Source organism: Mauremys mutica, chromosome 3 (assembly GCF_020497125.1).
Source record: "Mauremys mutica isolate MM-2020 ecotype Southern chromosome 3, ASM2049712v1, whole genome shotgun sequence".
In the NCBI taxonomy this organism is placed as follows: domain Eukaryota; kingdom Metazoa; phylum Chordata; order Testudines; family Geoemydidae; genus Mauremys; species Mauremys mutica.
In genome coordinates this window covers 161,341,999-161,366,468 of record NC_059074.1, presented here as the reverse complement: position 1 = coordinate 161,366,468, position 24,470 = coordinate 161,341,999, and the positions used below count along the sequence as shown (strand labels likewise).

The 24,470-nt window shown below is 38.8% G+C and overlaps 1 protein-coding gene across 3 annotated transcripts in view; it reads right to left on the bottom strand.

The window, feature by feature from the left end:
• The window catches only part of EPRS1 (glutamyl-prolyl-tRNA synthetase 1), a 60,296-nt gene that overhangs the window by 14,076 nt on the left and 21,750 nt on the right, over positions 1 to 24,470 (bottom strand). The window contains exons 9-27 of one of the 3 annotated variants that reach the window (XM_045010691.1): positions 23,911 to 24,082; positions 22,569 to 22,802; positions 20,106 to 20,190; positions 19,630 to 19,689; positions 17,089 to 17,199; positions 14,864 to 15,000; positions 12,899 to 13,106; positions 11,440 to 11,552; positions 10,272 to 10,389; positions 9,796 to 10,176; positions 8,511 to 8,720; positions 7,306 to 7,560; positions 6,244 to 6,477; positions 5,001 to 5,266; positions 3,945 to 3,996; positions 2,655 to 2,864; positions 2,132 to 2,204; positions 1,141 to 1,220; positions 589 to 690 (exon numbers count right to left, since the gene is read on the bottom strand). In XM_045010691.1, the coding sequence (XP_044866626.1) occupies positions 589 to 690; positions 1,141 to 1,220; positions 2,132 to 2,204; positions 2,655 to 2,864; positions 3,945 to 3,996; positions 5,001 to 5,266; positions 6,244 to 6,477; positions 7,306 to 7,560; positions 8,511 to 8,720; positions 9,796 to 10,176; positions 10,272 to 10,389; positions 11,440 to 11,552; positions 12,899 to 13,106; positions 14,864 to 15,000; positions 17,089 to 17,199; positions 19,630 to 19,689; positions 20,106 to 20,190; positions 22,569 to 22,802; positions 23,911 to 24,082 (3,101 nt within the window). The remainder of the gene's footprint in view (positions 1 to 588; positions 691 to 1,140; positions 1,221 to 2,131; positions 2,205 to 2,654; positions 2,865 to 3,944; positions 3,997 to 5,000; positions 5,267 to 6,243; positions 6,478 to 7,305; positions 7,561 to 8,510; positions 8,721 to 9,795; positions 10,177 to 10,271; positions 10,390 to 11,439; positions 11,553 to 12,898; positions 13,107 to 14,863; positions 15,001 to 17,088; positions 17,200 to 19,629; positions 19,690 to 20,105; positions 20,191 to 22,568; positions 22,803 to 23,910; positions 24,083 to 24,470) is intronic. The other 2 variants (XM_045010692.1, XM_045010693.1) reach the window with 2 other exon arrangements.

Sequence of the window (24,470 nt, the reverse complement as noted above, 5' to 3'; positions counted from 1 at the left end):
AAAAAAAAGCTAGGACTTCAGGACAGCAATCATGGGAACAGCAGGCGGCTAACAAACCATGCTGGGTATAAAAGATCTGTTGTCATCATTCTGAAGGAAATAGCGGAACTCGCTGTGAGTCTGTCCAGGCAGAGGCTAGGAAAGGGCAGGAGACTTCATGATGTCAAAAGGTAAGGGCATCAGGATGAAGCCTGCAAAAGAAGCTTGGGAGGACATATGCAGAGGATCTGACCAAAGGACTGTTTGGGAGCTTTACAGGAGGGGCAAATTTGGGATATAAGGGATGAGAAATCCACTCTGTTTCCAATGATGTCATAGTGGGGGAGAAACAAATAGACACGATACTAATTTTTCTCTTGTAGCAAAGTGCATTCCTGGTACAAGCAGACACTTTGGGGTGGTGGGCAGTAAAAATGAGTGGCAAACTAACTCAAGTACATCAGGAAGTAGTGACCATTGGTCAGCTAAAGATATTATCTCACCCACCTTGTCTCTCTTTCATAAGTATAAATACTGTACTGTTACAGAGTCAGGTCACTTTCTGAAAGCAAAGATCTGTAATAGTTAAAAACATTCATTGCTTTGTACCTCTTCTGCTGCGTCTTCATACGTAGCAAATGCTGTGTGTCCTTCTTGCCAAAGGAACTCACGAGTGCGCAGGAAAGGCTGAGGATGTTTGAACTCCCAACGCTGCCAAGAAAAGGAACTTTTTTTAAAAAAAAAAATTCAAATTCAGTAGTATAACCGTGAACTACTTAGATTAAGTTTTTTAAAAAGCTATTTCTTTGGAATTGATGAAAACTCAATTTTTCACTTGTATGCCACTCTGCAAATCCCAAATTTGGGGATTAAAAAAGAAGTTTGGATTTTTTTAAATAAAGGAGTTGAACATACTTTCACAATGTGATCCTTTTAAACTAATATTTTATTTAATTATTAATCAAGCATATACCTTTGCCCACATGCCAAAACACATTACATAATGAAAATATTAATTGTTTATATTTTGATTAATATTGGTATGATGCCATCTCTTATGGAACAATTGTCCTAATAAATTTAGAAAAGATTTTAAGCATACCAAATTCTTTGCAATGTGTTTCACTTTTAAAAAATAAATGGTTGACTAAATGCACCTACCACTACGTTGCACCACTGATTAAGCTTGATAGGAAGATCTCTGTGTGACTGCACCCATTTTGCAAAGGCAGGATACATTACTGCAAAAGAAAAGAACCAAAAAAAATTTTTTTTTAAATTATCTGAGGAACATGTCTCAACTATAATATACATACTTTGTGCTCCATTGTGAGGATTTCTCTTTTCACATCTTCTGTCTAACTCAAGTGAAATTCTGCAGTGGACACACAACCTTAATGAAAGGAATATTTTTGCTTCGCTCCAACTCCTCAGGTAAATATGTGGCTTGCTGCTGGTCTGAAGCGAAGTGGTTTCACACTTACCTCAGAACTCAAAACACATCTACTTTAGTGACTCTTTATGAAGGTGAAGGGGAAACCTAGCTACTTTTTACATGCAGTTAGTTTTCATATTATTAAATCATTGTCCTTCATTAAGACTAGAATATTTAGATGCATCTAGATTCATACATACACTCTATCAGCTAATTAAGAAAAATTCATGATAGCACACAGTCATTACAATTTAGTATACTGTATCTGATTTAACTGAGTTGCTCCACTTTTGTATCTTAGTTATATTTAATGACTTTACAATCTATGAAAAAGAGAGGTTCATAAGGTAAAATACAACATGAACATTAAAAATGACATTTTTTTTCTTAAAAGCAAAATTGAATAAAACCTTTCATCCCCAAAACTTCAAAATATTAAAGAAAATTCCAAAGAGCTTTCTATAGTATTAAATAAGAAAACTTTAAATAATTTGCAATTTGTGTGTAAATGAAACTTCTTATAGCTAGTTTACTGGAAAAAATTAGCAATGTTTCAAGTTGTGATGAAAATTTAATTTTTTTCCTGTAAGATTTTACCAATGTTCAACATAGTGTCTTACCTATTAGACCACCAACTGGTCTCAAAACCACAACAGGATTCTCCTGTATCACTTACTCATTCTGAAACTGCTGATTACTTGCAAGTTAGTTTCTTACCTGTTTCACTTGTAGGACGTACAGCAATTGGTTCAGCCAGCTCGGTTTTACCAGATCTCGTAACCCAAGCAACCTAAACATTTAAAATATTAAGTTTCCTTCAACTTGATTTATTCTGATTTAAAATAAAAATAGATCTTAAAGTTCTAGGTTCCCTACCACCTTCATTAACTAACAATATAATCAAATCTAAGCAATATTGAAATAATCGTTCCAACAAGAACTGACAGACACCTGCATAGATTCCTTTCCTTCTTTGTAATGGAAAGTAGACCCCCAAGCCCCTTCCAAAAACAATATCAAAGAAGGGTTTACAAACTTAACTGTTTCATATTTGACATCATTGCCTACAGGACTAGGAGCAGCAGCAGCAGAAGTTGTTTGCACAGCTTCTGGTTGTAAGAATATAAAAATATCTGCCTACATCATTTATCTGAGCACTGTCCTTAGTTTTTAAAAAGAAACAGTTTAGCTAAAGTTAGCTGTAGTACATGAGTGCAGTAAACAGAATTCTGATGTGTACCTCAGGGGCAAAGTCAGCAATATGAGTCTTCTCTGTCTCCAGAGCTGCCTGGGACACAAACATGGGAAAGTAGCAGTTTTCTACACCAAGTTTCTTGATCTCACTATCGAAAAAATCCTTGATGGTTTCCCAAATGAAAAAAGTCCATGGACGAAGAATGTAGCAGCCACTCACATCGTAGTATTCAATCATCTCTGATTTTGTGATCACCTGTCAAGAAGATATTTTTTAAGATATTAAAGTTCTATTTGCATGCACAAAAAAGCACTATAATAATTCAAACCTAATGGCACCCGCTCACAATAAGTTGATCAATCAGCAGTTTAAAATGGCTGTAATTTAAAGTCAAAAAAGCCAAAGAGAGTTTGTAAGCAAAGATTTAAACAATTATATTTAATAATTTCCTCCCAAGAAATGAAGAGGTTGGTGCAGAAAAGGTAGAGGCTCGGATACTACAGGGAAAAGTGCATATTTTCTGGCATCACTTACAGATCACCTCTATGACCAATTATGGAGTGGTAATAATTGGTTCTGCAAGGATTTTGATACAGTTCCTTTATCCAAAAAGATAAAGAGTGTCAACACAGGACCTTGAAGGTGAATAATAAGGTGGGAAACGTAAGGGGTCCTTAGATCTTAATGAGGGAATGCAGGTGGTCAATCACTCCCTCACCCTAAGAAAAAACAAGCATAGGCCATTTTAATGGTCAGTGTTCGTCACTCACTACAAAAGGCCACCAAACACATTATTCATTAATCGTGGCAAATGTCAGTGTTGGTGAAACATGCCAGTTTGACAGTGGTGGAGACAGTCTATTTATCCAGAAATCCGGTACTGTAAGCTTCCCTCCATGCCCCATCAGTGTGCCTCTAACACTGCCCTGCCAGGACTACCTGAGGCACTGTATTAAAGTCAAACTCATTTCGCACTGACCACCCATAAAAAATGGTAGTAACTTTTGGTTACAAACCATTCTGAGCTAAACTCAGACTGCTAACTAACATCCATTAAATACTTATCAAGATCCTTAGTGTTTCACTGCCAGAACGTATTTAATGAATAACGTTGTTTTTTTAAAAGCAGGTGACCATTATATAACTTATACAGCTTCACAAGGTTACACAGCACTTGGAAACAGATGTCCAGAAATTAAAGAAAAATGCTGGTAGCAACTTAAGGAACAGGAGTTATATTACCAAAAAAAATAAAGGAGTGGCCAAAAAAGATCCATATTTTTGTGAAATATGTGAAGTGAAACTCCTCCTTAATTCAAAGTGATGGACACTTACCTGAGAAAACCAATCAGAAAGATTTTCTTCTTTTTTAGCTTCTAGACCGAGCCTATGGAATTTTAAAAAGAACAGAACCCTGTAGTTTAGGTCACTGCCAAGTGGTGAAGGTAGCAATAAAGCTGCATGCTTTCATGTTTTTGGGGGGAAAAGTCCCTTTTAATGTAATTAAAAATCTTTGGTTAAATGTTAAAGCATATTTACTTCAGTGATCTGCAATCACCCTTTTTACCCTATCCTTCCAAAACCTACCCCTCCCAAATTTAAACTTGTTTCAGATCACAATGCTCCCTCTCTAACAGGACAAGAGGAGCATTCATACAAATCTCAGCTGTTCCTGTTTAGATCCCCCCTGCACCACAGTTACATGCCTCAATGCATCAAACTGTGAAATTAAAACTTCCAAATAAAAGTCTGATTAGAGCATAAGGCTGATCCAGACACATAAGTTTGTTTTTTTTAAACCCTAAGTTTTATAGCTCCACTAATGCTATTGTTTGGCTAGAGAGTTTTGTGAAGCTGTTAAGATAGCCTTCTGAGAGCAAGCAAGTTAGTTTTTTGCCTCAGAAAAAATATTAGTTTGTTTTATTTCAAATGAAAGATTAATCCTACCACCTCAACCAAAATAAACCATACTAGCAATAATAGCAAGATCTTGCAAGAAGCTGAGCTCCATCAACTCCTAGCAAAGTCAATGACAGTAGATCATGTATTAGGTGCTCAGATCAGGTTTAAGACTGCAGAATCCAGTTTTCTTGCATAGTTTCTCTGATCCTCCACCATCTCTGCCAATAATACTTAATATTTGTAATGAATATTGTGCTTATTTTATAGTATGCAATTTACAGTACAAGGATTTTACTCCCTCCTTATATTAACTATAAATTAGAAATGAACATGATGTAAAAACGTATTAATGGAACGTGGCATTATTTCTTTTTTGTGTATTCCCACACTACCAACTGATACTAAAAATTTAAAAATATTGCTCTTGATTTAGCTCTGTTCAGCCCTCCCAATTTAGATTTCCTGCAAATGGATCGCTAATTTCTTTACCTGGTCTGTTTCTTAGGCCCTTGACCTTCTCCTGGACCATCTGAGGAGAGGCCATTACCACCTTGGTCTTTCTGATAGTCTTTCTTCTGAGTATCACTCTGTTTCTGTTGCTTATTCTGCTTTTCAGACTTGTTCTCCTTCTCTTTTTTTTTCTTGTCTTTATCCTCAACCCCAGTGGCAGAGACAGGTTTATAGTCTACTCCTGCAAGAGACTTGTACTGGGCCTTCAGTTGAAGCAGTTCTTGCACTGCTGTATCTATTTTATCCTTTGGTTTGAAGTCATTCCCATGGAAGAACAAGCAAATAAAGAGAAATCAATATGAATCACAGGTGTAAATGGACCTACAGATGTAGCACGTGTGTGTATATATAGAACATCTTCTATTCCTGGGGAAATTCTGCGACAAAAAAATTAAATTCTGCATAAAGTATGCAGAATTTTTAAAATATCGTATTTGTCAAAATAACGCAACATAATCACACAGTTTCAATTATTTTGGTAATTTATTTAAACTACAATACAATGGAGGGAGAATGGTAGTGGGGAGCACTGGAAAAAATCCCCAAACCTCCTTTGTCTTAGTAATGTAGCTAGGTTTGACCCTTTATTTCTAGTTATTAGTCAACAAATATATGCAGCCATATGCTCATTATTACATCATAGGCAACTGAAGTGCAAGTGAGGGCTAGGGAATCAAACTCACAATTTATATTGGCTACTGACCATCTCCAGAAAGGTCATTAGTAAACAGTTCATGGAGCACATTTTGATAGGAGAATTTTTCAGTTCAAAATTTAGACCAGTTCTAATCACTAAAGCACCCTAAGTATTTATAAGGCCATACTGTTATTTACAATAAGGCTCCTTTATACCACTCTGGCAATGTAAAGGAGCCCTAAAACTTTTATACCTATTTTACTTTTACTGTTTTACTTTTACACTCTTGGGGGGAAATCCACTCAGAACGGGAACAATCCACTAAGCAAGCAGGCCGCTACATTCTGCTCTGCCCGAGGGGACAAAGCCTGCCCCACACCTACCTCCTCAGAAACACTGGAAGCCCTGCCCCTCCATGCCAGGCATGCTGAATAGCGAGCAAGAGGGACAGAGTCATTTGCTCACACTCCCAACCCCAGCGGTAACTGACATCTCCCCACGCACACATCACTAGCCCTGCTCTAACATCAACTAAGATGTCTTCTAAGGTTATTTTTAAGAAAGTTGTGTTTTTAAAAAGTTTACCTTTTCTGCTTTTCCTGCTTTTAGTTTACGGACCTCTTCTCCTTGACAAGCCACCTTGTTAAACAAAGCTTTAGCTTCTGGTGTGTCTGGGCCACTGATTTCTGTGCTTGTTGTTTGGGGTGAAGCAGATATCTGAGTTGCTGACACGTGTCCTGGCTTGTAGTCCTGCCCAGTCTTTTCTTTATACTCTGCTTTCAGAGAAAGGAGGAGTTTCACTGCTTCATCTACTTTATCCTACAGGGAAGACAAAAAATTCAATCGTCACTGGAGAGGATTCAAAAGTAGGTTAAGAAAAATCTTTTTTCTCTACTAAGAAAAGGCAACAAATAAAACTGGGCAGGCAGCAGAATCCAATCTGTATCTGGCCATAAGCAAAAGGTGTGTGGTGGTTACAGAATGCAAAGAACAGCCATCACACAGTGTTGAGTGCTACCAGGATTGAAGCAGAATGGAGCTCTCTGATCATCTTGTTAACAGCAATCTATTAACAAGGGTTATAGCAGAACACTGAAGAATGTGAAAAAGCCTTTCCTCCTTCAGGAGGAAATATAAGATCAAGGAGGGTATTTACAGAGACCAGCAACTTCTGAGAGCAGATGAATTTTGCTCTCTTGCTCCTTCTTGGCGCTATCACTCAAGGAAACAGATTTTTCTTTTAAATTCATTCTGTGGCTGGGGAAAGCCTCATTACTTTGAACTAACAGGCACTTTTGTTCTCCCACACCACACCACACCATGTTTTAAAATTAACAGTGCTCAAATTCCATCCTGGTCATACAGATTCCTCTGTCTACCTGCCAGTCCGACTTTTCACAAATAGTGGGACTGTGATGGGAAGAGAAGAATTTCAGATATGCATGTCTCAGGAGTCAGAAATCCAAACCTCTTCTGAGATACAGGAATACTTCACTGGATTGAACACAGGATTGGTGGTTTAGCTGCCAGAGGCAGAACAACAATTTAGGAGAATCAGTTCAGGGTTACTTGGTGGAACACTTCCACCCAGTGGTAAAATGTGGAAGAGTTATAATTGAAGAAACTCTATATTTACCACTATTATACCTTTGAAGCTTTCTCTGCTTTGAGTTTGCGAACCACCTCCCCTTGTTCAGCTACATTATCATAAAGATTTTTGCTGTCTATTGAGCTAGAGGGTGTCAAATTACTGCAGGATACAGGAGAAGGAAGAGTAGCAGCAGAAGAGTATGTAAAAAGAGGAGCTGTAGGTGGATTTCCAGGTTTGTATTCTTGACCTGTCTTTTGTTTATATTCTGCCTTTAGTGTTAAAAGCACTTTCACAGCAGCATCTATTTGATCCTGAAGCAAGAAGAGAACACAAGATGTACGTAAAGGTAGAAACAAAATAATGGAAAAGATAACACAATCTTTACTAGAGTAGCACTACAACATTGGTTCTCAAACTTTTGTACTGGTGACCCTTCACATAAAAAGCCTCTGAGTGCGACACCTCCCCTGCCCACTTATCAATTAAACACTTAATATATTTAACAGCGTTATAAATGGTGGAGGCTGACTGCTCGCGACCCCCCATAATAACCCCGTGACCCCCAGAGGGGTTCCAACCCCCAGTGCGAGAGCCCCTGCACTACAATAACTGCTGTAATACACTACTTTAGGGCCAAATTCTGTTTGCCTGACTCTCGCAAGCAGACCCCAGGAACGAACAAGTCTCTAATAAGGGGAGTAGGATTTGGCTCTTCGTAATTTTACTTTGTATTGCAACAAGTCACACACCAAGGATCCAATCATACAGCAGTCACACATTCATGGCTCCCCAGTGAAGTCAACCTGGCCCCAGGTGGGCACAGCAGTCCAGCCACGTTCAGTCCATGGCAGGATTGGGGGCCAAGTAGGTTAGATTATGAATTGAAAAATATTAAATGGGGACTGTCAAAAAATCAGTAACAAAATTTCGGTTATTCACCCCACTCTAGATTAGTTTAAAAGCTACAGCTTGCTTTTCATCATTTATGTCTATGTTATGGAGTTCATTCAGCTTGCACAATAAAAATCATCTGGTTAGTTTCCTTTCTGGTTCTCATGCACTAGCACAAGACTGTTGTGAAGCCAAATACAACAATTTAGAAGAATTAAAGATAACCTAATTGAAAATTTAAAAAAATAAAAATGAAAATACAGAACCTAATGGGAACAGAATCAAGTTTTACAAAACCTACAGTTAGGGCTTAAACTAAGCTGAATGTCTCTTTCCATTAAGAAGCCTTTAGTATTCAGTGTCATTATACCTTTGAAGCTTTCTCTGATTTAAGTCTGCGAACCACTTCCCCTTGTTCAGCTACTTTACTGTATAGAAATGTGCTGTCTATTGGACAAGTAGGAACAGGAGAAGGAATGAGCACAGCAGGTGGGTTTCCAGGTTGGTATTCCTGGCCTGTCTGTTGTTTATAGTCTGCTTTTAGCATTAGAAGCACTTTCACAGCAGCACCTATCTGATCCTGAAGCAGGAAGAGAAAGGGGAAAAAAGAAAGTTGTAGAAAGACAGAAAGAATAAGATAAGTTGTACTGAACAACAGATCCTTTTTTTATAAAAAGTAATACCAAGTTTACAAAACCTTGAGTATTGTATTTTCATAGGCTACTTATAACTAATAGTTCACTACAATTTGAGTAGCTCTGGTAAAGAAAACATTTACCTTTGAAAGTAAACCCTCAGATATTATTTATTTGTATTGTTGTAGAACTTAGGAACCCCAGTCATGGACCAGAGCTCCACTATGCAAGGCAAACGAATGCCTATTAGAAATACTTCGCTTCGTACATTTGCAACAGTCCTCTACAATACAGTACCACTACAGCTACAATATGTAGATATGTGCCTTCATTTAGATTCTATAATGCCACAAAGAAAGCCTAATTGCCAAAATATTTAATCATTAAGCAGGAAATGTCAAAAAAGTTTTCCTTCTTTTTGTGATCGGCTTTGTTGTTGTTGTTCAAAATAGTTCCATATACTCACCAAAAACTGCAGTCAAAAGAGAAAAATCAGCAAGTACTTGACAGTTTTTACATTTATTTATTTATGAACAATTTTAAGCAGGGAAACTACTTCTTGAACTGTTAGCTTTCAAATGGTTGACCTAATTCAATCACTTCTTTTGAAAAATGTTGTGGAGAAAGAGGGAAACAGACTATGATTGAAAACTTTTGCCAGGGACCAGTTTGACATTCCGTATTTGGTTTGGGTAGGAAGACGTGTTTGGGCCAGTTTCTGAGAAGAACAAAGATCTGAAAAATGTAACAGTCCTGCTCACATCTAAGGGACCTAATTAACATTCCTGAAATATTATTGGGACAGAATTAATCATATCAGTGCTACTTGGAGAACAACACTTGAGAAGAAAGGTCCTAGAGGAACCCAACCCAAGTGAACTTACTGAAAGCAAGGGAGGAAAACATAGGTTCACTTTCATCCTGGGAAAGCACATTAAACTATACAAATATTCATGAAATACTGGTCTCTTCACTAATTTCTTTAAAAGAAAACCACACACACACACAAAAAACCCTTACCTTCAGTGCTTTCTCAGCTTTCAGTTTTCTGACCATCTCCCCTTGCTCAGCTACTTTATGATAAAGAGCTTTGCTGTCCAGATTGCTGGAGGTCTGAGGTGTCGAAGAAACATTTGGTACTGCTACAGCTGCTGCAGGAGGATTTCCAGGCTTATACTCCTGACCTGTCTTCTCCTTGTATTCCACCTTCAAGGCCAATAGCTGTTTCACAGCTGCGTCAATATCTTCCTTTGCAGCCTTTTTACCTTTCAAATCACGAACTACATCACCCTGAGCAGACACTCTGTTGTAAAAGACCAGGGGGTCCTCAGATGGAGCAGAGGCTGGAATACAGGTATCAGCAACAAGTGGAGCAGACTTTCCCTTTGAAGCTGAACTAGCCTTTGAAAACAGAAGCAAGTTCTCAGTGTTTCCTTTTTAAAAAAAATATAATAGTAATGTTATTTATGAAAGCCTTTCCTAAAAACCTCATTTACCTCTTTCTTTGCAGTTTCTGCTTTTGTCTTCTCTTTTGAGCCAGATGTTGGCATTTCCTTTGTGTGTCCATCAGGGATATAAATCAAAACACATGGGGCTTCTTTACAGCTATATGGGCTACAGAAAGAGATTAAAAGAATTAATGTTTTATACACTATCACTATAGGGCCACTGCACCAATAGGAAAGACTACAAGCAGCATGCCTACCAAAACTTGTTTGGGGGGGAAAAAAAGAGAAAAGATATTCAAAACCACTTCTTACCCTACACTCTCATTACATACACTATTGCAAAAGCAATGGCATTTCTGATTGCAACTACTTAATGTTGTCAGTTCACATTCTGTATTGATCAGTGTACTGTGTAATGGATGTTTCTTTCTCACACAATTTCTCCATCTCACAGCTCCCTCTCTTGGGGGGATCTAATTCTCATCTCATTTAGTTGAAATAGCAGCTGAATGCAGCTTTCCCATCTCTTCTGCATAAAAATCCAGATTTGGCCATCTGGATCTTTTTTTTTACAGCGCATTCTAAAGACTTTTAGGCTTTGCAGCCAGCATATTCTGTAGATGGGAAACAAATCAAGTGTTTGAAAGTGGATGGGATCGTAAGGGAATCTTATATACACTGATAATGAAAAACTATTCAGTGTTTCACTTTATTAGGTATATACCTAATATAAAACATGCTTTTCTCTAATCAGGCAATCACCTATTTTATTCCATCTCTGGGATTCTTGATTTACATATTCATAATGAATACAAGGAAAATTGATTCCCTCATTATTTCAGAGTTTCCTTGTGTCATAGAAAATGTTACCTGGATGACAGTGCACGTATACATGGAGGCTTAACATAAACACAGGCCTAAAATGACATTAAGATTTTGTTTTTTAAATTATATTTGACATTTGTATATAGTGCCATAGTTGTGCAACTAGTTTAATTGCAAATGTTATACTTAGCACAATGCAAGATATAGAAATTGGTGTGTATATTAGAATGTTTTTAATTTTTGCTGGTCAAGAAAAAAAATAAATTTCTTCCCTGGGATTCAGTATTTGTGCGTGAATTTATTAAAAACAAAAATGCATTAAAACAGATGTTACAGATCTATAATGGCAATTCTCAGACTATATATGGAGTTTATTTACAAAGCTGCTTACCTCACTGGTTCGTAGGGTTGATCACAAATAAAAAATCCTCTTCTCTGAAGTTGTATAATGTCTCCTTTTTTCAACTCCTTAAGGCAAGGATCACCTAACATCAGGTCTTCTTGCTGTAACAGTTAAAAGCAAATTAAGACCATTTCTTATGAGCATTGTTTAAAATAATGCTAAAAATTATTGTAGCTGCATTGAAGGATTCCAGAGATGTTTCAAATTCACAACTGCTGAAGTGTCAATTAATTGCAATGCGAATGGATAAGATGCTCTCAAGGAGATGTGCTAGCCTGAGAATATGCTAGGGTGAAAGAGCTTCCAAACCATCAGTGCCAGAGGGCTAGAGAGTCATACATATGGTGAGAAGTCAGTGTAAGTTACACTGAGAAAAGTTAATACAGTATTTAGTTCTTATGATTTAAAAACAAACAAACTCAGTCTTCTTGAGGTAGAAAAACAAATAGGAACAAGTACTGGAATATATTTAAAGATTTTCCCCCTCTCCTGAAGCATGAAAACAAAAACAAAAAAATCAGTTAACTATGCAATAAGAATGTGAACAAAATACTGTCTCAAAACATTCATTCACACATTACTTTTCTGCTACTGTCATCAACAGACCCAACTCAGAGTGTCTACGCATTCCCTCCCTTATTGAAGAGCCTCAGTTTAGATCCCATAGTATCATCTGGGGACATACAGTTGGAAGAAAAAGTGACAACTGGAAGAAACTCCACAAAACAGTGCCACATAGTTTAAAGTGTCTTGCACAGAGATAGCGAGACAAAACCGAGTGACTGCAACAACTATAAACCCTTTCTGTGACAAAAAGAAAATGTTACAAGTTTTATCAAAAGAGCCAATGAAGCAAAGTCTTCCTAAAAACTATACAATTTCAACTTTTATTCTATTTGCTAGACAAGTAGTTTTCAACCTGTGGTCTATGGACCCCTGGGGGTCCACAGACTATGTCTAAGATTTCCAAAGGGTCTGTTCCTCCAGCCAAATTTTTTTTGAGATCTGCAAATCATAAAGGTTGAAAACCGCTGTACTAGACAATGAAACTCTGCTAAACACACTGATCTGCTACCAGGTTGCAGCTTCTGTTAACTTCCAATTTGTTGTGCAACATAAAAAGTTTATCTATTTCAAAACAGTGCTACATGTAAAGACTCTTCACTAATATCAAAATGCCAACTATGAGCCAGATCCTCTGATAACATAAATCTTCATTGAAGATCTGACCCCACAAACATTTTTGTAGACCAGAAGAGTATATCTACATTTATAATATAGATTGATGGAATCTAGCTTAAGTTAGAACTACTCAAACTGCTTTCAAATGCAACTTGAACACTTGGGAAAAGGGACCTTTAAAAAACAAAACAAAACTGGTGCTGATGGTTTAAAGAGAAAAAGTAAGCAAAAGCTGTGTAGATGAAGAGGGGAATACATGAGTTACCTTACTATTTCGGTTGACATATTGCTTGAAATCTTCATCTTTACCTAGGACAGGTTTGGTGATCAGATGGTCATAGTTAACACAGACAGCTGGAATGAGAGGTGCATGTGGGGTCTCTGCAAGCCAAGTGATCTTAGTTGTTTTTTTGTAGTCCTTGTTCTCCATGTTCAGCTTGGCATCAATGGACACAATTTTCCTGCTTGAGTTTCTACAGAAGAAACAGAAAAATGTGATGAAACAACATTTTTACACAACAATTATGGTATATATTTGAATTTCTCTTAAGACAATATCAAAAATATGGAAATTGAGATAAAAAAAGTTCATGACAAAAATAGCCTTAGAATGTATTGTGCATGAACTAGAAAGAAGATATTTTCTAGGACAGAGTTTCGTAACTCACTAGCCATCAGAACTCTCCAGGGACAGATACAAAAAAGATCTAGTACAGATTCTTGTACAAGATATTTTTGTTTTTTTTAAAAAAACATACTAGTGATCAAGTACGTGACCGATTAATTTAAAGTCATTGTGCATTTCAATTTATTTTTAAAATGCCATTTAGTTTCAGAGGAAAAGGGAGAGAATTTCATTGTTAGCTATCAATCGGCACTATTCACATGAGTCTGAAAGGCTCTCTTGATTAAAAAAACTGAGAAGCACATTAATGACTTAGAAAAGAGCACTCTCTTATCACTACAGGCCATATTCAAAAGGCTAATCCAGGGGTAGGCAACCTATGGCACCTGTGCCAAAGGCGGCATGCGAACTGATTTTCAGTGGCACTCACATTGCCCCTGTCCTGGTCACCGGTCCAGGGGGCTCTGCATTTTAATTTAATTTTAAAAAAAGCTTCTTAAACATTTTAAAAACCTTATTTACTTTACATACAACAATAGTTTAGTTATATATTATAGACTTATAGAAAGAGACCTTCTAAAAATGTTAGAATGTATTACTGGCACGCGAAACCTTAAATTAGAGTGAATAAATGAAGACTCGGCACACAAGTTCTGAAAGGTAGCCGACCCCTGGGCTAATCTGTTCTCCACCTCCCAATTCACTTTTATTCCAAGTAAAATATTTTGGATCAGATTAGGATTTATGTCAAAAACATAGCAAATTAATTATTGTGGTAACGTCTGAATCAGTACTTTGCTATGAAGAGATAGCAAAGGGGATAAGCAGATGAAGTCTTCCTCTATACTAGGATAGATGTACTTTAGATTTACATCTGTGATTGGTATATTGGTGCCATCAAGCAGAATCTTGGGATGCTTTTTAATACCTCTCTATACTATAGATCAAGCGGTTATATGTAGAAGTATTCAAAGCTCTGGAAAAATCACCACAGAGCAGGCACTTCTGAAGTATTTCCATTGTTTTAATTTATTAAAAATAAATAGCAAAATGTTGTACAAGGCATAAAAAAAAGCCTTACATGTTTCCATAAACCTTCTGTCTTTCTAAGCTTTCAGCACAACGATTTTGAAGTTAGTTACATCACATTTTAATTTCACTTTTTTTTTTTCCAACCTTGTAATTTAAATTGAAAAACAAAATCTGTTTGGCTATCTGCAAGAGCATACGTTCACTTTTAGGATGAGAGCTCTTATACCAAGTATCAGTCACAGAGCAGATCTGCAGGCTGTTATAAGGTGACCTGGGCATGTTTTGTTTTTTTTTATAAATTCATACTGTAAGAACTAAGAGACAGTAACATCTACAGAAGTGCTTCAGTGAACTGAAGAACAAGAATTTTTATGCAATATCTGGCCTCACTGGTGATTTCAGACCCAGAACTACAGTAAGATGTACTATTTAATAAACAGGCAGCTTTGTGATTAATTTTAAAACGATTATCCGTGCTATCTTTTAATATTTCAAGATGCAAGAAGGCTATTCTTGTCAATGAAAAACTGAGGTGCCGAAACCTCTAACTTGGAACTACCTTACACTTGTTACCTGTGTATTTTAGTGATGATAATGTTGCCCCAATTTATGAATGTAACAGTCTCTCCCTCAGTCAAAGTCTCTGCATCTGCACCGTCAATCAGCACTTTGGAACTGTACCACACAGGCTTCAAGCCAACATCAGCATTCTGTGTATTAAGAAAAATTAAAAGTTGGTTATCATACAAGTTGACTGGCTTAGCTAACCGAGCTGAGTCCTGATACACTCATATAGAGCAGTGTATACAGAAAAGAATTATAATACATATATACTTAAAGAAAATCATCATAACTAAAAAAGGGAAAAGTTATCTCCACAGGGCAAAAGGAGGGATGGGTCTGAGCAGTGTTGCCACTTTTACACAAGTCATAATATTTCATGCTTTTCTTAAATCCCCAGCTCCCAGAGTCATGTGATTGCAGGAGACTCTTGGCTTTTGTTAATAAAATGTGTTTCTAATCTTTGGGGTTGCAAAGAAAAGCTTGAAAATGTAACCCCAATGCATCCTGAAAGCTCCAAAGTCAAACAACATAACTCAAATGCAATATAGTCTTAAAAAAATAAACAAAAGGTCACCCGATTTTTAAGCCACTCTTTATATTTTGCGGCCTGTCAGGATTTTTTTTTTAGAGTTTGGGGTTTGCAATACTGTCAACAAAAGTTTTATTTGTTCCTTTCCCAAGACATGCAGTCTGCAAGGACGGAGATAAGCAGATGAAATGTGGTAGTGAACATTTCAATCTCCTGAGATCTGGCTCCATCTCTGGTCACAAGCGAAATGGGTTTAGGAGTCTAGATCGGGGTGGGCAAACTGTGTGGCCTGAGGGCCACACCTGGGTGGGGAAATTGCCTGCAGGGCCATGAATGTAGGGCTGGGGCAGGGGATTGGGGCGTGGGAGGGAGCTCAGGGTGTGGGATTGGGGTGCAGGGAGTGCGGAGCGTGCGAGGGGGCTCAGGAGATTGGGGTGCAGGGAGTGCGGAGCGTGCGAGGGGGCTCAGGGCAGGGGCACAGAAGGAGGTGCGGAGCGTGCGGGAGGGACTCAGGGCAGGGGCACAGAAGGAGGTGCGGAGCGTGCGAGGGGGCTCAGGGCAGGGGCACAGAAGGAGGTGCGGCGTGCGGGAGGGACTCAGGGCAGGGGCACAGAAGGAGGTGCGGCGTGCGGGAGGGACTCAGGGCAGGGGCCCAGAAGGAGGTGCGGAGCGTGCGGGAGGGACTCAGGGCAGGGGCACAGAAGGAGGTGCGGCGTGCGGGAGGGACTCAGGGCAGGGGGTTGGGATGCGGGGTGCAGGAGGGGTTTGGGGTGCGGGCTCCGGCCCAGTGCCGCTTACCTGGTGGACATCCAGGGTGGCAGCGGTGCGCAGTGGGGCTAAGACAGGCTTCCTGCCTGCCTTGCCCCATGCCGTGCTGCTCCCAGAAGCAGCCAGCACCACGTCCCTGTGGCCCCTGGGGGAGGGGGAACAGAGGGCTCTGGGCACTGCCCTCCCCTGCAGATACCTCCCCTGAAGCTCCCATTGGCCGCGGATCCCCGTTTCTGGCCAATGGGAGCTGTGGGGGGTGGTGCCTGGAGGCGAGGGCAGTGCACAGAGCCTCTGTCCCCCCTCCCCCAGGGGCCGCAGGGACATGGTGCTGGCCACTTCCAGCAGTGGTGCGGGGCCCACGGCGCCACAGGGGTGGCAATCTTGCAGGCCAGATCCAGCCCGTGGGCCGTAGTTTGCCCACCCCGGTCTAGATCAGGGATCAGCAATGTTTGGCACACGGCCCGCCAGGGTAAGCACCCTGGTGAGGCGGGCCAGACCAGTTTGTTTACCTGCCGTGTCTGCAGGTTCGGCCGATTGCAGCTCCCACTGGCCATGGTTTGCCGTCCCAGGGGCTGTGGGAAGCGGCGCGGGCCGAGGGATGGTCTAGATCATCTCCTGGTGGACACGTCATTAGCAATTTTTAAATTAAGACTGAATTACATTTTCTTTCTAGAAGATATGATCTAAAAGAAGTTAATTCAGAGAAATATTATACAGGAGGTCAGAATAGATCACAATGGTCCCCTCTAGCCTTATAATGTATGAAAAGCACAGAGATGTCAAAGTCCCTAGCTTGAGCTCATATTTTTAGTGCTAAATTGTAACACTAGACACTCCCTCCCGGGTCCCAGTTGATTGCTCTAACCTATGGCTAGCATCAGTCTTCATGATCAGTACCATACAGTAGTTATTAAAAGACGACAAATTAATGCACAACCTTTGGATGTTTGGCCACTTCTTTCATCTCCTCTAGGGCTTCAGGAACGTTCACAGTGACCACTTCATCCTTCAGTAACGCAGTATACCGCGGTGCCACTGGGTCTATGACCTGCAGGAAACAGAAAGAAAATAATCATGACTATTGGGCAGTGTCAGAGCAAAAGATCACATGAAACAAAGTAAAGTGAAAATATAGGACTATTAAGTGGTATTCTTTGTGTTACTGCACTTGTTTGCCTTTTAATGCTACTTTTATTGTAAGTTATAATAGCAAGACAAACAAGAAAATATATAGTCAAAAATGAGCAATCCTTGAGCAATTTTTCCAGACCTTCCACAAAAAGGTCTATATTTAAAGAGGCAAAGTTGTTGATAGCAAACAGAAGCTGCAAATCTGATACTATCATACGACAAGTAAACAAGTAAAACAAGTAGAGCTATATTGGTGTAGTTATACTCTGTATATAACTGTACTAAATCTGCCTGCTGGACCATTTTCTTTCTAGATAAATCCATTTTAAAACAACATGTTGGATACCATATTTTTGCTACCAGACTCTGATCCTATGTTCATTTCTCACAGACTAAGAGATAGCTTTGCCTGTGTAAGGAGTACCGGTTGGGTCTATAATATTAAGAAACACCATTTTAATACAGCAGCATTAGATCACTATAATAAGGCAATACCATAGTATTAAACTCATAAGTTCCCCACCATAGTGTCTTCTTGCCAAACTAATTACCACCGCAGCCTCTCCCTATATTTTTTTTATAAAGTCTATTTTCACCTCCCAGCACCACCTTTCACAGGGCCTCTTGAATCTCTTACAAATTACTTTCATAAAACATTTGGAGGTGCTTAGAACAGTACAGTACACACAAAGGGCAGTGGAGGGCTAGCAGGAAACAGCGGTAGATTAACTGGCAGGTGAGTTGAGTGCTAAACTGAATGAGTGCAAGGAAATATTTTTATGTTTATCCTTTCACTGCAACAGGAATGCACAACTAAACAGCAATTTTATGTCAGTTTGTATTTTATACCCAAATTGCTCGGCACTAGCAAGTATGAGTGTGCTTTGTATTCAGAAGTCATACATTTATCAGTGAGTCAGTATATGTGGAAGCCAAGCTAAGGTGTTTCAGACAGATGTAATAGGAAATGGCTTATTAAGGTACCTCAACATCTAGAGGACTTATATCCTCCTGTATGATTTAATAACTAATACACATAATTTTACAATTCAGGTTATAATTTGTTTTCATTGTTATAACCATGTCCTTTGTTTTAATAATTCAGAACAATACTTCCCCAGGTGACTGTCTTTACAATGTAACAGCATAAAAAGAGCTCTCTGCCTGCAGAGATCTTTTATATCAGACTGGGAAATGTATAGGAACAATTTCTGCCCTTATTTACATTATTGACTCCAATCCAATTGCACAGGTAGACGACGACCGAATTTGGCTGATAAATATGGTGCTACCCAAGGAGCAGGAGTTTCAAGATACTTAATTAAAAACAGTTTAAAATATATTATCAATTTCCCCATATTTTTAAAATCTGCTACTCAAAAAAAGTAATTAGTATTTATGCAGCAACAGAAAGAACCAATTGATAATCCTTTATATAACACCAAATGGACCAAATACAAAAGGTAGGAAGGGATACAAGACACATGCCAGACAAGCAACTACTACTTAAATGAACAGATCTGCAGTAAGGCCTCAGCAAAAACAAGCAGGAATCCCAGTGCAAGAGTTACAGGCATTCACACAAGTTATACAGCCAGCATTCTAATGATTCGCCTTATTATAGTGTCCAAGCATTCACTGCCAAGAAGCAACTAACCATATTAAGATGCAGTATTCCTTATTTGACACTCAGCTAAGGAACATCAAAAAGGGCTATCTAATATATGACTATATTCATTCAGGCACAGGAAATACACAAAAGCCCTCAGTATTTTCACTCCAGAAAGGAAAACTGGATAACATGAATTGACTGGAATAGAGTTTCCATCTACTTTGACAAATAAGTCAAAACAGAACTGGGCAGCATTTTAAAAACAGGAATAATGCATTTTAAATGGATTTGTGCAGCTCTTATTACCTAAGCAAGTGTGATTGTGCTATGAAGCTGCATAACGATGGCTTATGCTATGTATGCTTACGGTACTGTAAGCCATGTGCTAAGGTAAAAGAAGCATTAAGTAATACCTTCTTACAGATAGCTCGCAGCTTGAAAGCAGAAAAATGAAATGCAGAGTTTTCAGATCAGATTCACAAAAAGTATCATTACCTTTCTGCATAGTTCTAAGTAAAACAACTCAATATTGGTTTGGCAAGTCAATATGATTAGTGCTAGCTCATGTTAGAAAGAGGAGACATTCCATTTTCCTGAAAATGTGCCAGATGATGCAATATATTTTTAAAATTGCTATTCTTTATGATGAGCACTCCAGTGAACAGTGGATTCACTACATAACCCAGGGAAGAGGATACCAAGAAAAAATGGCATCAAACTAATACAAGCATGTACCTTTTTGTTAAATGACCAAATTTTATCCCATTCCATGTTGACAACAGATCGGGAGGAGCCCTGGAAGGCAAGATTAACAAACAAATAATCTTGAATATTATTCTTAATGTCTGTAGAATCACGATACAAATGCTAAGCATGTTTACCAAATGGAACAATGTGTATTTTTCAGCTTAATCCTGAAAAAGGGCCCATTGCTGCCACAATCTCGATCCAAACTTCCATTGATATCAATGGGAGTTCAACACACTACAGGCTCAAAATCTTGCAGACCTATACAATTTTACACAAGGGGCTGCTCACATGCATAAATGTAAGCAGGACTGGGACCTAAGCCATGACAGGAATGAGTCTTCAAAAGGAGAAAATCTTGGCAGAGTGGCATTAAATATGGTGAGCTTTCAGTTGAAGCATTTGTTCCCAAGTTTACAATCAGACTCCAAGAATAAGAGGAAGAAGGGAAAGACAATACTCACCTGTGCAGCAATAAACTGTTTTAGTCCTTCAACAGTCATACCTCTTCTCAGCACACCACGCACAGTGGGAAATCTTGGATCATCCCTGGCAGAAAGAGGAAAGAAGTTGAGAGGTTCATTCAGTATCTACTGTTATGCACTAAATTCTATTTATTAGCAGGCGATAAAGTACTGATATGTCTGTCAAGAATTGAAGAGGTACCAGTTACGTGTCTCCATCGCAAGTCAATACTATGTATTGGGGAGTAAGATGTGCTATCCTGCCCCCTTCTTCCCTTTTGCTCTAAAACCGTTCTTTGCCCCTCCTATGCCAAAGTTTGCAACTTCCAGCTTTTTTCCTGCATCTTATTTAAGTTTCAAATGGGGGGGAGAGGGGGAGAGGAGAGAGAGAGAGAGCTGGTAGTACTCTAAACTCCCCCTATAAAATAAATTCTGCCCATGTGAGTCACCAAAATGAGACACTGCTCACAGCATATTGTGCAGATGTTCAAAATACTCTCTGAGCTCTCCACTGGGCTTCCTTGAGTGTGGCTCCCTCTTGATGTGACTTAAATATGTCCATGGACTCTACTACAGTTCTTTGGATTTGGCTCTTCCTTGATGGGAGGAGGGGAAAAGTGGCGGTCTCTCCTAAATGTCACCCACTTCTGGCATCAAAAGTAAACTTAACTCATAGTAAGTTGTGCAGATCTGTGATTCTTACCACACCCCAAAACTCCATTTCCCCTCCTTTTACATGAGGAATGAAACAGTCAATGTTTAGATTTAAAAATCATCCTAACTAGGCATCTAAGGGTACGTCTACATTATCTGCCGGATCAGAGGGTAGTGATCGATCTATCGGGAATTGATTTATTGCATCTAGTGTAGATGCAATAAATCGATCCCCAATTGCTCTGCCATTGACTCCTGTACTCCACCGCGGCGAGAGGTGGAAGCGGAGTCGACGGGGTAGCGGCAGCAGTTGACCCTGCGCCATGAGGACACGAGGTAAGTCGACCTAAGACACATCGACTTCAACTACGCTATTCTCGTAGCTGAAGTTGCAAGGTCGATTTCCCCCCCCCGACAATGTAGACCAGGCCAAAGTTAACACCTCATCAAGATGAATGGGGCAGTTCAGATCTCAGATATTGCTCAGGCTCAAACATCTCTGCATCAGTTAACACCAAAAACAAACTGTTTCTTCATAGATTCTGGAGAACAAGATATCAGCTTCAGAGAGGTATTAGTACATTGTCAAGCACCAGCGTTGTTGTCATCCACTTTCCTAAGTTCAAACACATAGGTCTGAACAGTGTTAGGCTTGGAAGGGCACCAGAAACAATGGAACCAACCCAACTGGTACTACAGTCTTAATAATTAATATTTTGCACTCCTATATCACATTTTATCTGTAAGTTAATACAAACAAAGAAACTGCCACATTTGAGCAGCAAACCAGTGTCTATGTAGTTCAATCTCCAGTCTCCAACAGTGGCTAGCATCAGATGCTTCGGAAGACATAACCCTGCAGTAGGCAGTTAGGGGATAACCTGACACTCCCCCACACCCAGGAAAAAAAAAGTTTCCTCCCTTCATTATTAGGAGGAAAATTACCTCCTAACAGTTGATGCACTTCCTTCCAAAACTAGTGTGGTTTTTTTTTAATATTTACTATTCATTTAAATATACTTGTTATCCATATAATTATTTAATCCTTTTTTCAACCCTGTTATCCTCGGGGGCTCAAAGATGTCTTGTGGCAACAAGATCAGGTCTAATTGTCCGCTGTCTGACAGTATTTTCTTCTATCAGTTTTTCTACCTTGCAAGTCCACTGCTCACCTGTACTTCTATGGGAAAGGGGGAATAAAAGTTCCCAATCTACCTTCTTTGTACCATTCATTATGCATTTATTATATTCCGCTCTCTTATTTTTCTCTTCTCTAAAATAAACAAGTTTGGAAGACTCGGCACTTCCCACTAAATCAAAAGGTACTCCACATTCTCTCAGTCAGGGCATTTTAATGTCTGAGTCTCTATTAAGAAGTCTAACTTTAGGTACCCGTTTTTGAAAATTTTGACCTGTGCGCTTTACGGGGGTAGAAAAAAGTGTCCCGATTTTATAACAGTAGAAACTGAAGCAGAGCAAGGCAATACTAGTATGTTTCTTGTCCTGGAAACACAAGCATGGTTAACTTGTAAACCCCAACAAAATTCCCCTCTTCCCCCCATTTAGCTTGCTTCATAGAAGACTGAAAAAAAGGAGGAAATCTGCGATAGGCATTTATGAGACACCTACACACTTGACATTTAAGTGCCAAGACTAAGAGAAGAGAACCTGCAGGCGATAGGTGAAAAAAGTTTGTATTTCTTTTACCAAAGAAAAGTGGATGCATGCATTCTATGATTTCCTTTATGAATAGCATACATGTGTGATTGCATTTCTGCTATAGCAGCAATTGTATGTATACAAACGTACCATCCATCTACCAGCCCTTCATTGACAAACCAGGTGAGCTTTCTTTTAGATAGCACAGTGTTGTTGAGGTTTAGACGACTATACTCCCAGATGTATGGCTTCCTTATGCCCAAGGCTTCAATGATCCAGTAGAACTGCTCATCTCTGTCATGGTATTCTGTTGTTCTTAATGCATGTGTGACACCTTCAATACTGTCAACAATGGGGCAGGCAAAGTCATATGTAGGATAAACACTAAAAAGAAAGAAGAGCTTAAATTAATAAGCCAGGAAAAGAATATACATAGTTTAACTGCATCTGAAAACCATATCCATAAAACTAAATACTTTTCCGTATTTTATAATCACTCAAAAATCCTTAAAATGGTCACCAGAACTCCATCAAGAATTAGTTAAAACAGCACATCTGATACTGAGCTCGTCTATAAAAAAGACCCACACAAATTAAAATATATTAAATGACATTTTATAAGCAAAGTCAAAACTATCAAATAATTCAATCCCTCAATATTTAAAAAAAAAAAAAATTCAACACCTACATTTTCCCCTACACCTTGTACCAACATGTATCATAAGAAAGATATCCATGTTCAGGCCATAGTTTAAACTTCAACAATCAGAGATTACTACAACAGAGGCAGTGATTTGTCAATTACAAGTGTGTAGATCATGCCTCTGTTTTAAATGCGTTTTTACCAAGAGCCAAACCCACCATTTTAGTTCAACATCCATATCAAGTCAACATTTGCCATCTGTTGAAGCTATAGCAGTGGGAAGAGCAGGTGGAAACAGGTGTTTCAAATAAGGAATAAAACTAGTGTTCTGCAAATAGTCTTAGTTCAATGCACATGAAGTAACTCTTCATAGTGAATGAAAAGAATAGTTGCTATGAATGCGCAGCTGCCACTCAGCTAAATAGGTCAAGGACACCACTTCACACTAAAGTGTAACCTTCAAAGTTCTTTAAATTAAGAGATTACGTAAAAACAAAATCCAATTGTTTGGCTGCTTGTAATACAGGCAGTCAAAGTGGTTTGCCAAGATTTGTTAAGAAAAATGGTATTCATCACATGTGGAGAAATTTTTTTTTTAATGGCCCAGCTTACAGAGAAATGAGAATAGGGACCTGTTATAGAATTTTCATCAGTGGGTACTGTTATGAAATGCTGGCAAGAGCTCACGTTTTAAATATCTTCTGAAGAAGTTTTATCGTTTCTACAAGGAGATTAGCTACACATTCTGGTTGAGAAAATGCAAGCAACTCCCAGGTAGTTAAAAAAGAAACCTGCTGAAGAGTAGAAAAGAAGCATACCATGGTCAATATTAATAGAAAGTGAACATACTTGTAGCTACTTGCCGTGCGTGGGTGTGGTTGGTTTTTGCAACGATAAAGGGTTGGGTCTCTCATACATCCATTGTTACTATTCATGTCTATTTTTGCTCGTAGACAACACATTTGTCCACATTCTGTTCCTTTTTTCATTTCTTCCCACATTTGTAGATTCTTCTCAACAGCTACCAAACAAAAAAATGTAATACTTTAAGTTACCTAAGGTATTTCTGACCAGTCTCCAGCACCATATTTTGTTATTGACATTGTCAAACATCAAAGTTATTGATGAATGTGTTTAGATCCAATATCAAACAGTCCAGCATTCCTCACACACTCGTAGGTGAGAGTAAGATTGTACAGTACATATGCATTGTGAACATACAGAGATGTAATAAACTGGTGTGTAACAAGAAGTTTCTTGAGTCTTTTAGTCTTGACGGGCACGGCACTGAGGACCTCAGTGTTCCTACTGGCTTGTTATGTATTCACAGTATACAATTAAAACTAAAGATATGTGGGAAGATTAACAATAGAATGAAACAAGATTATATTCCACTGACAAAGATAACA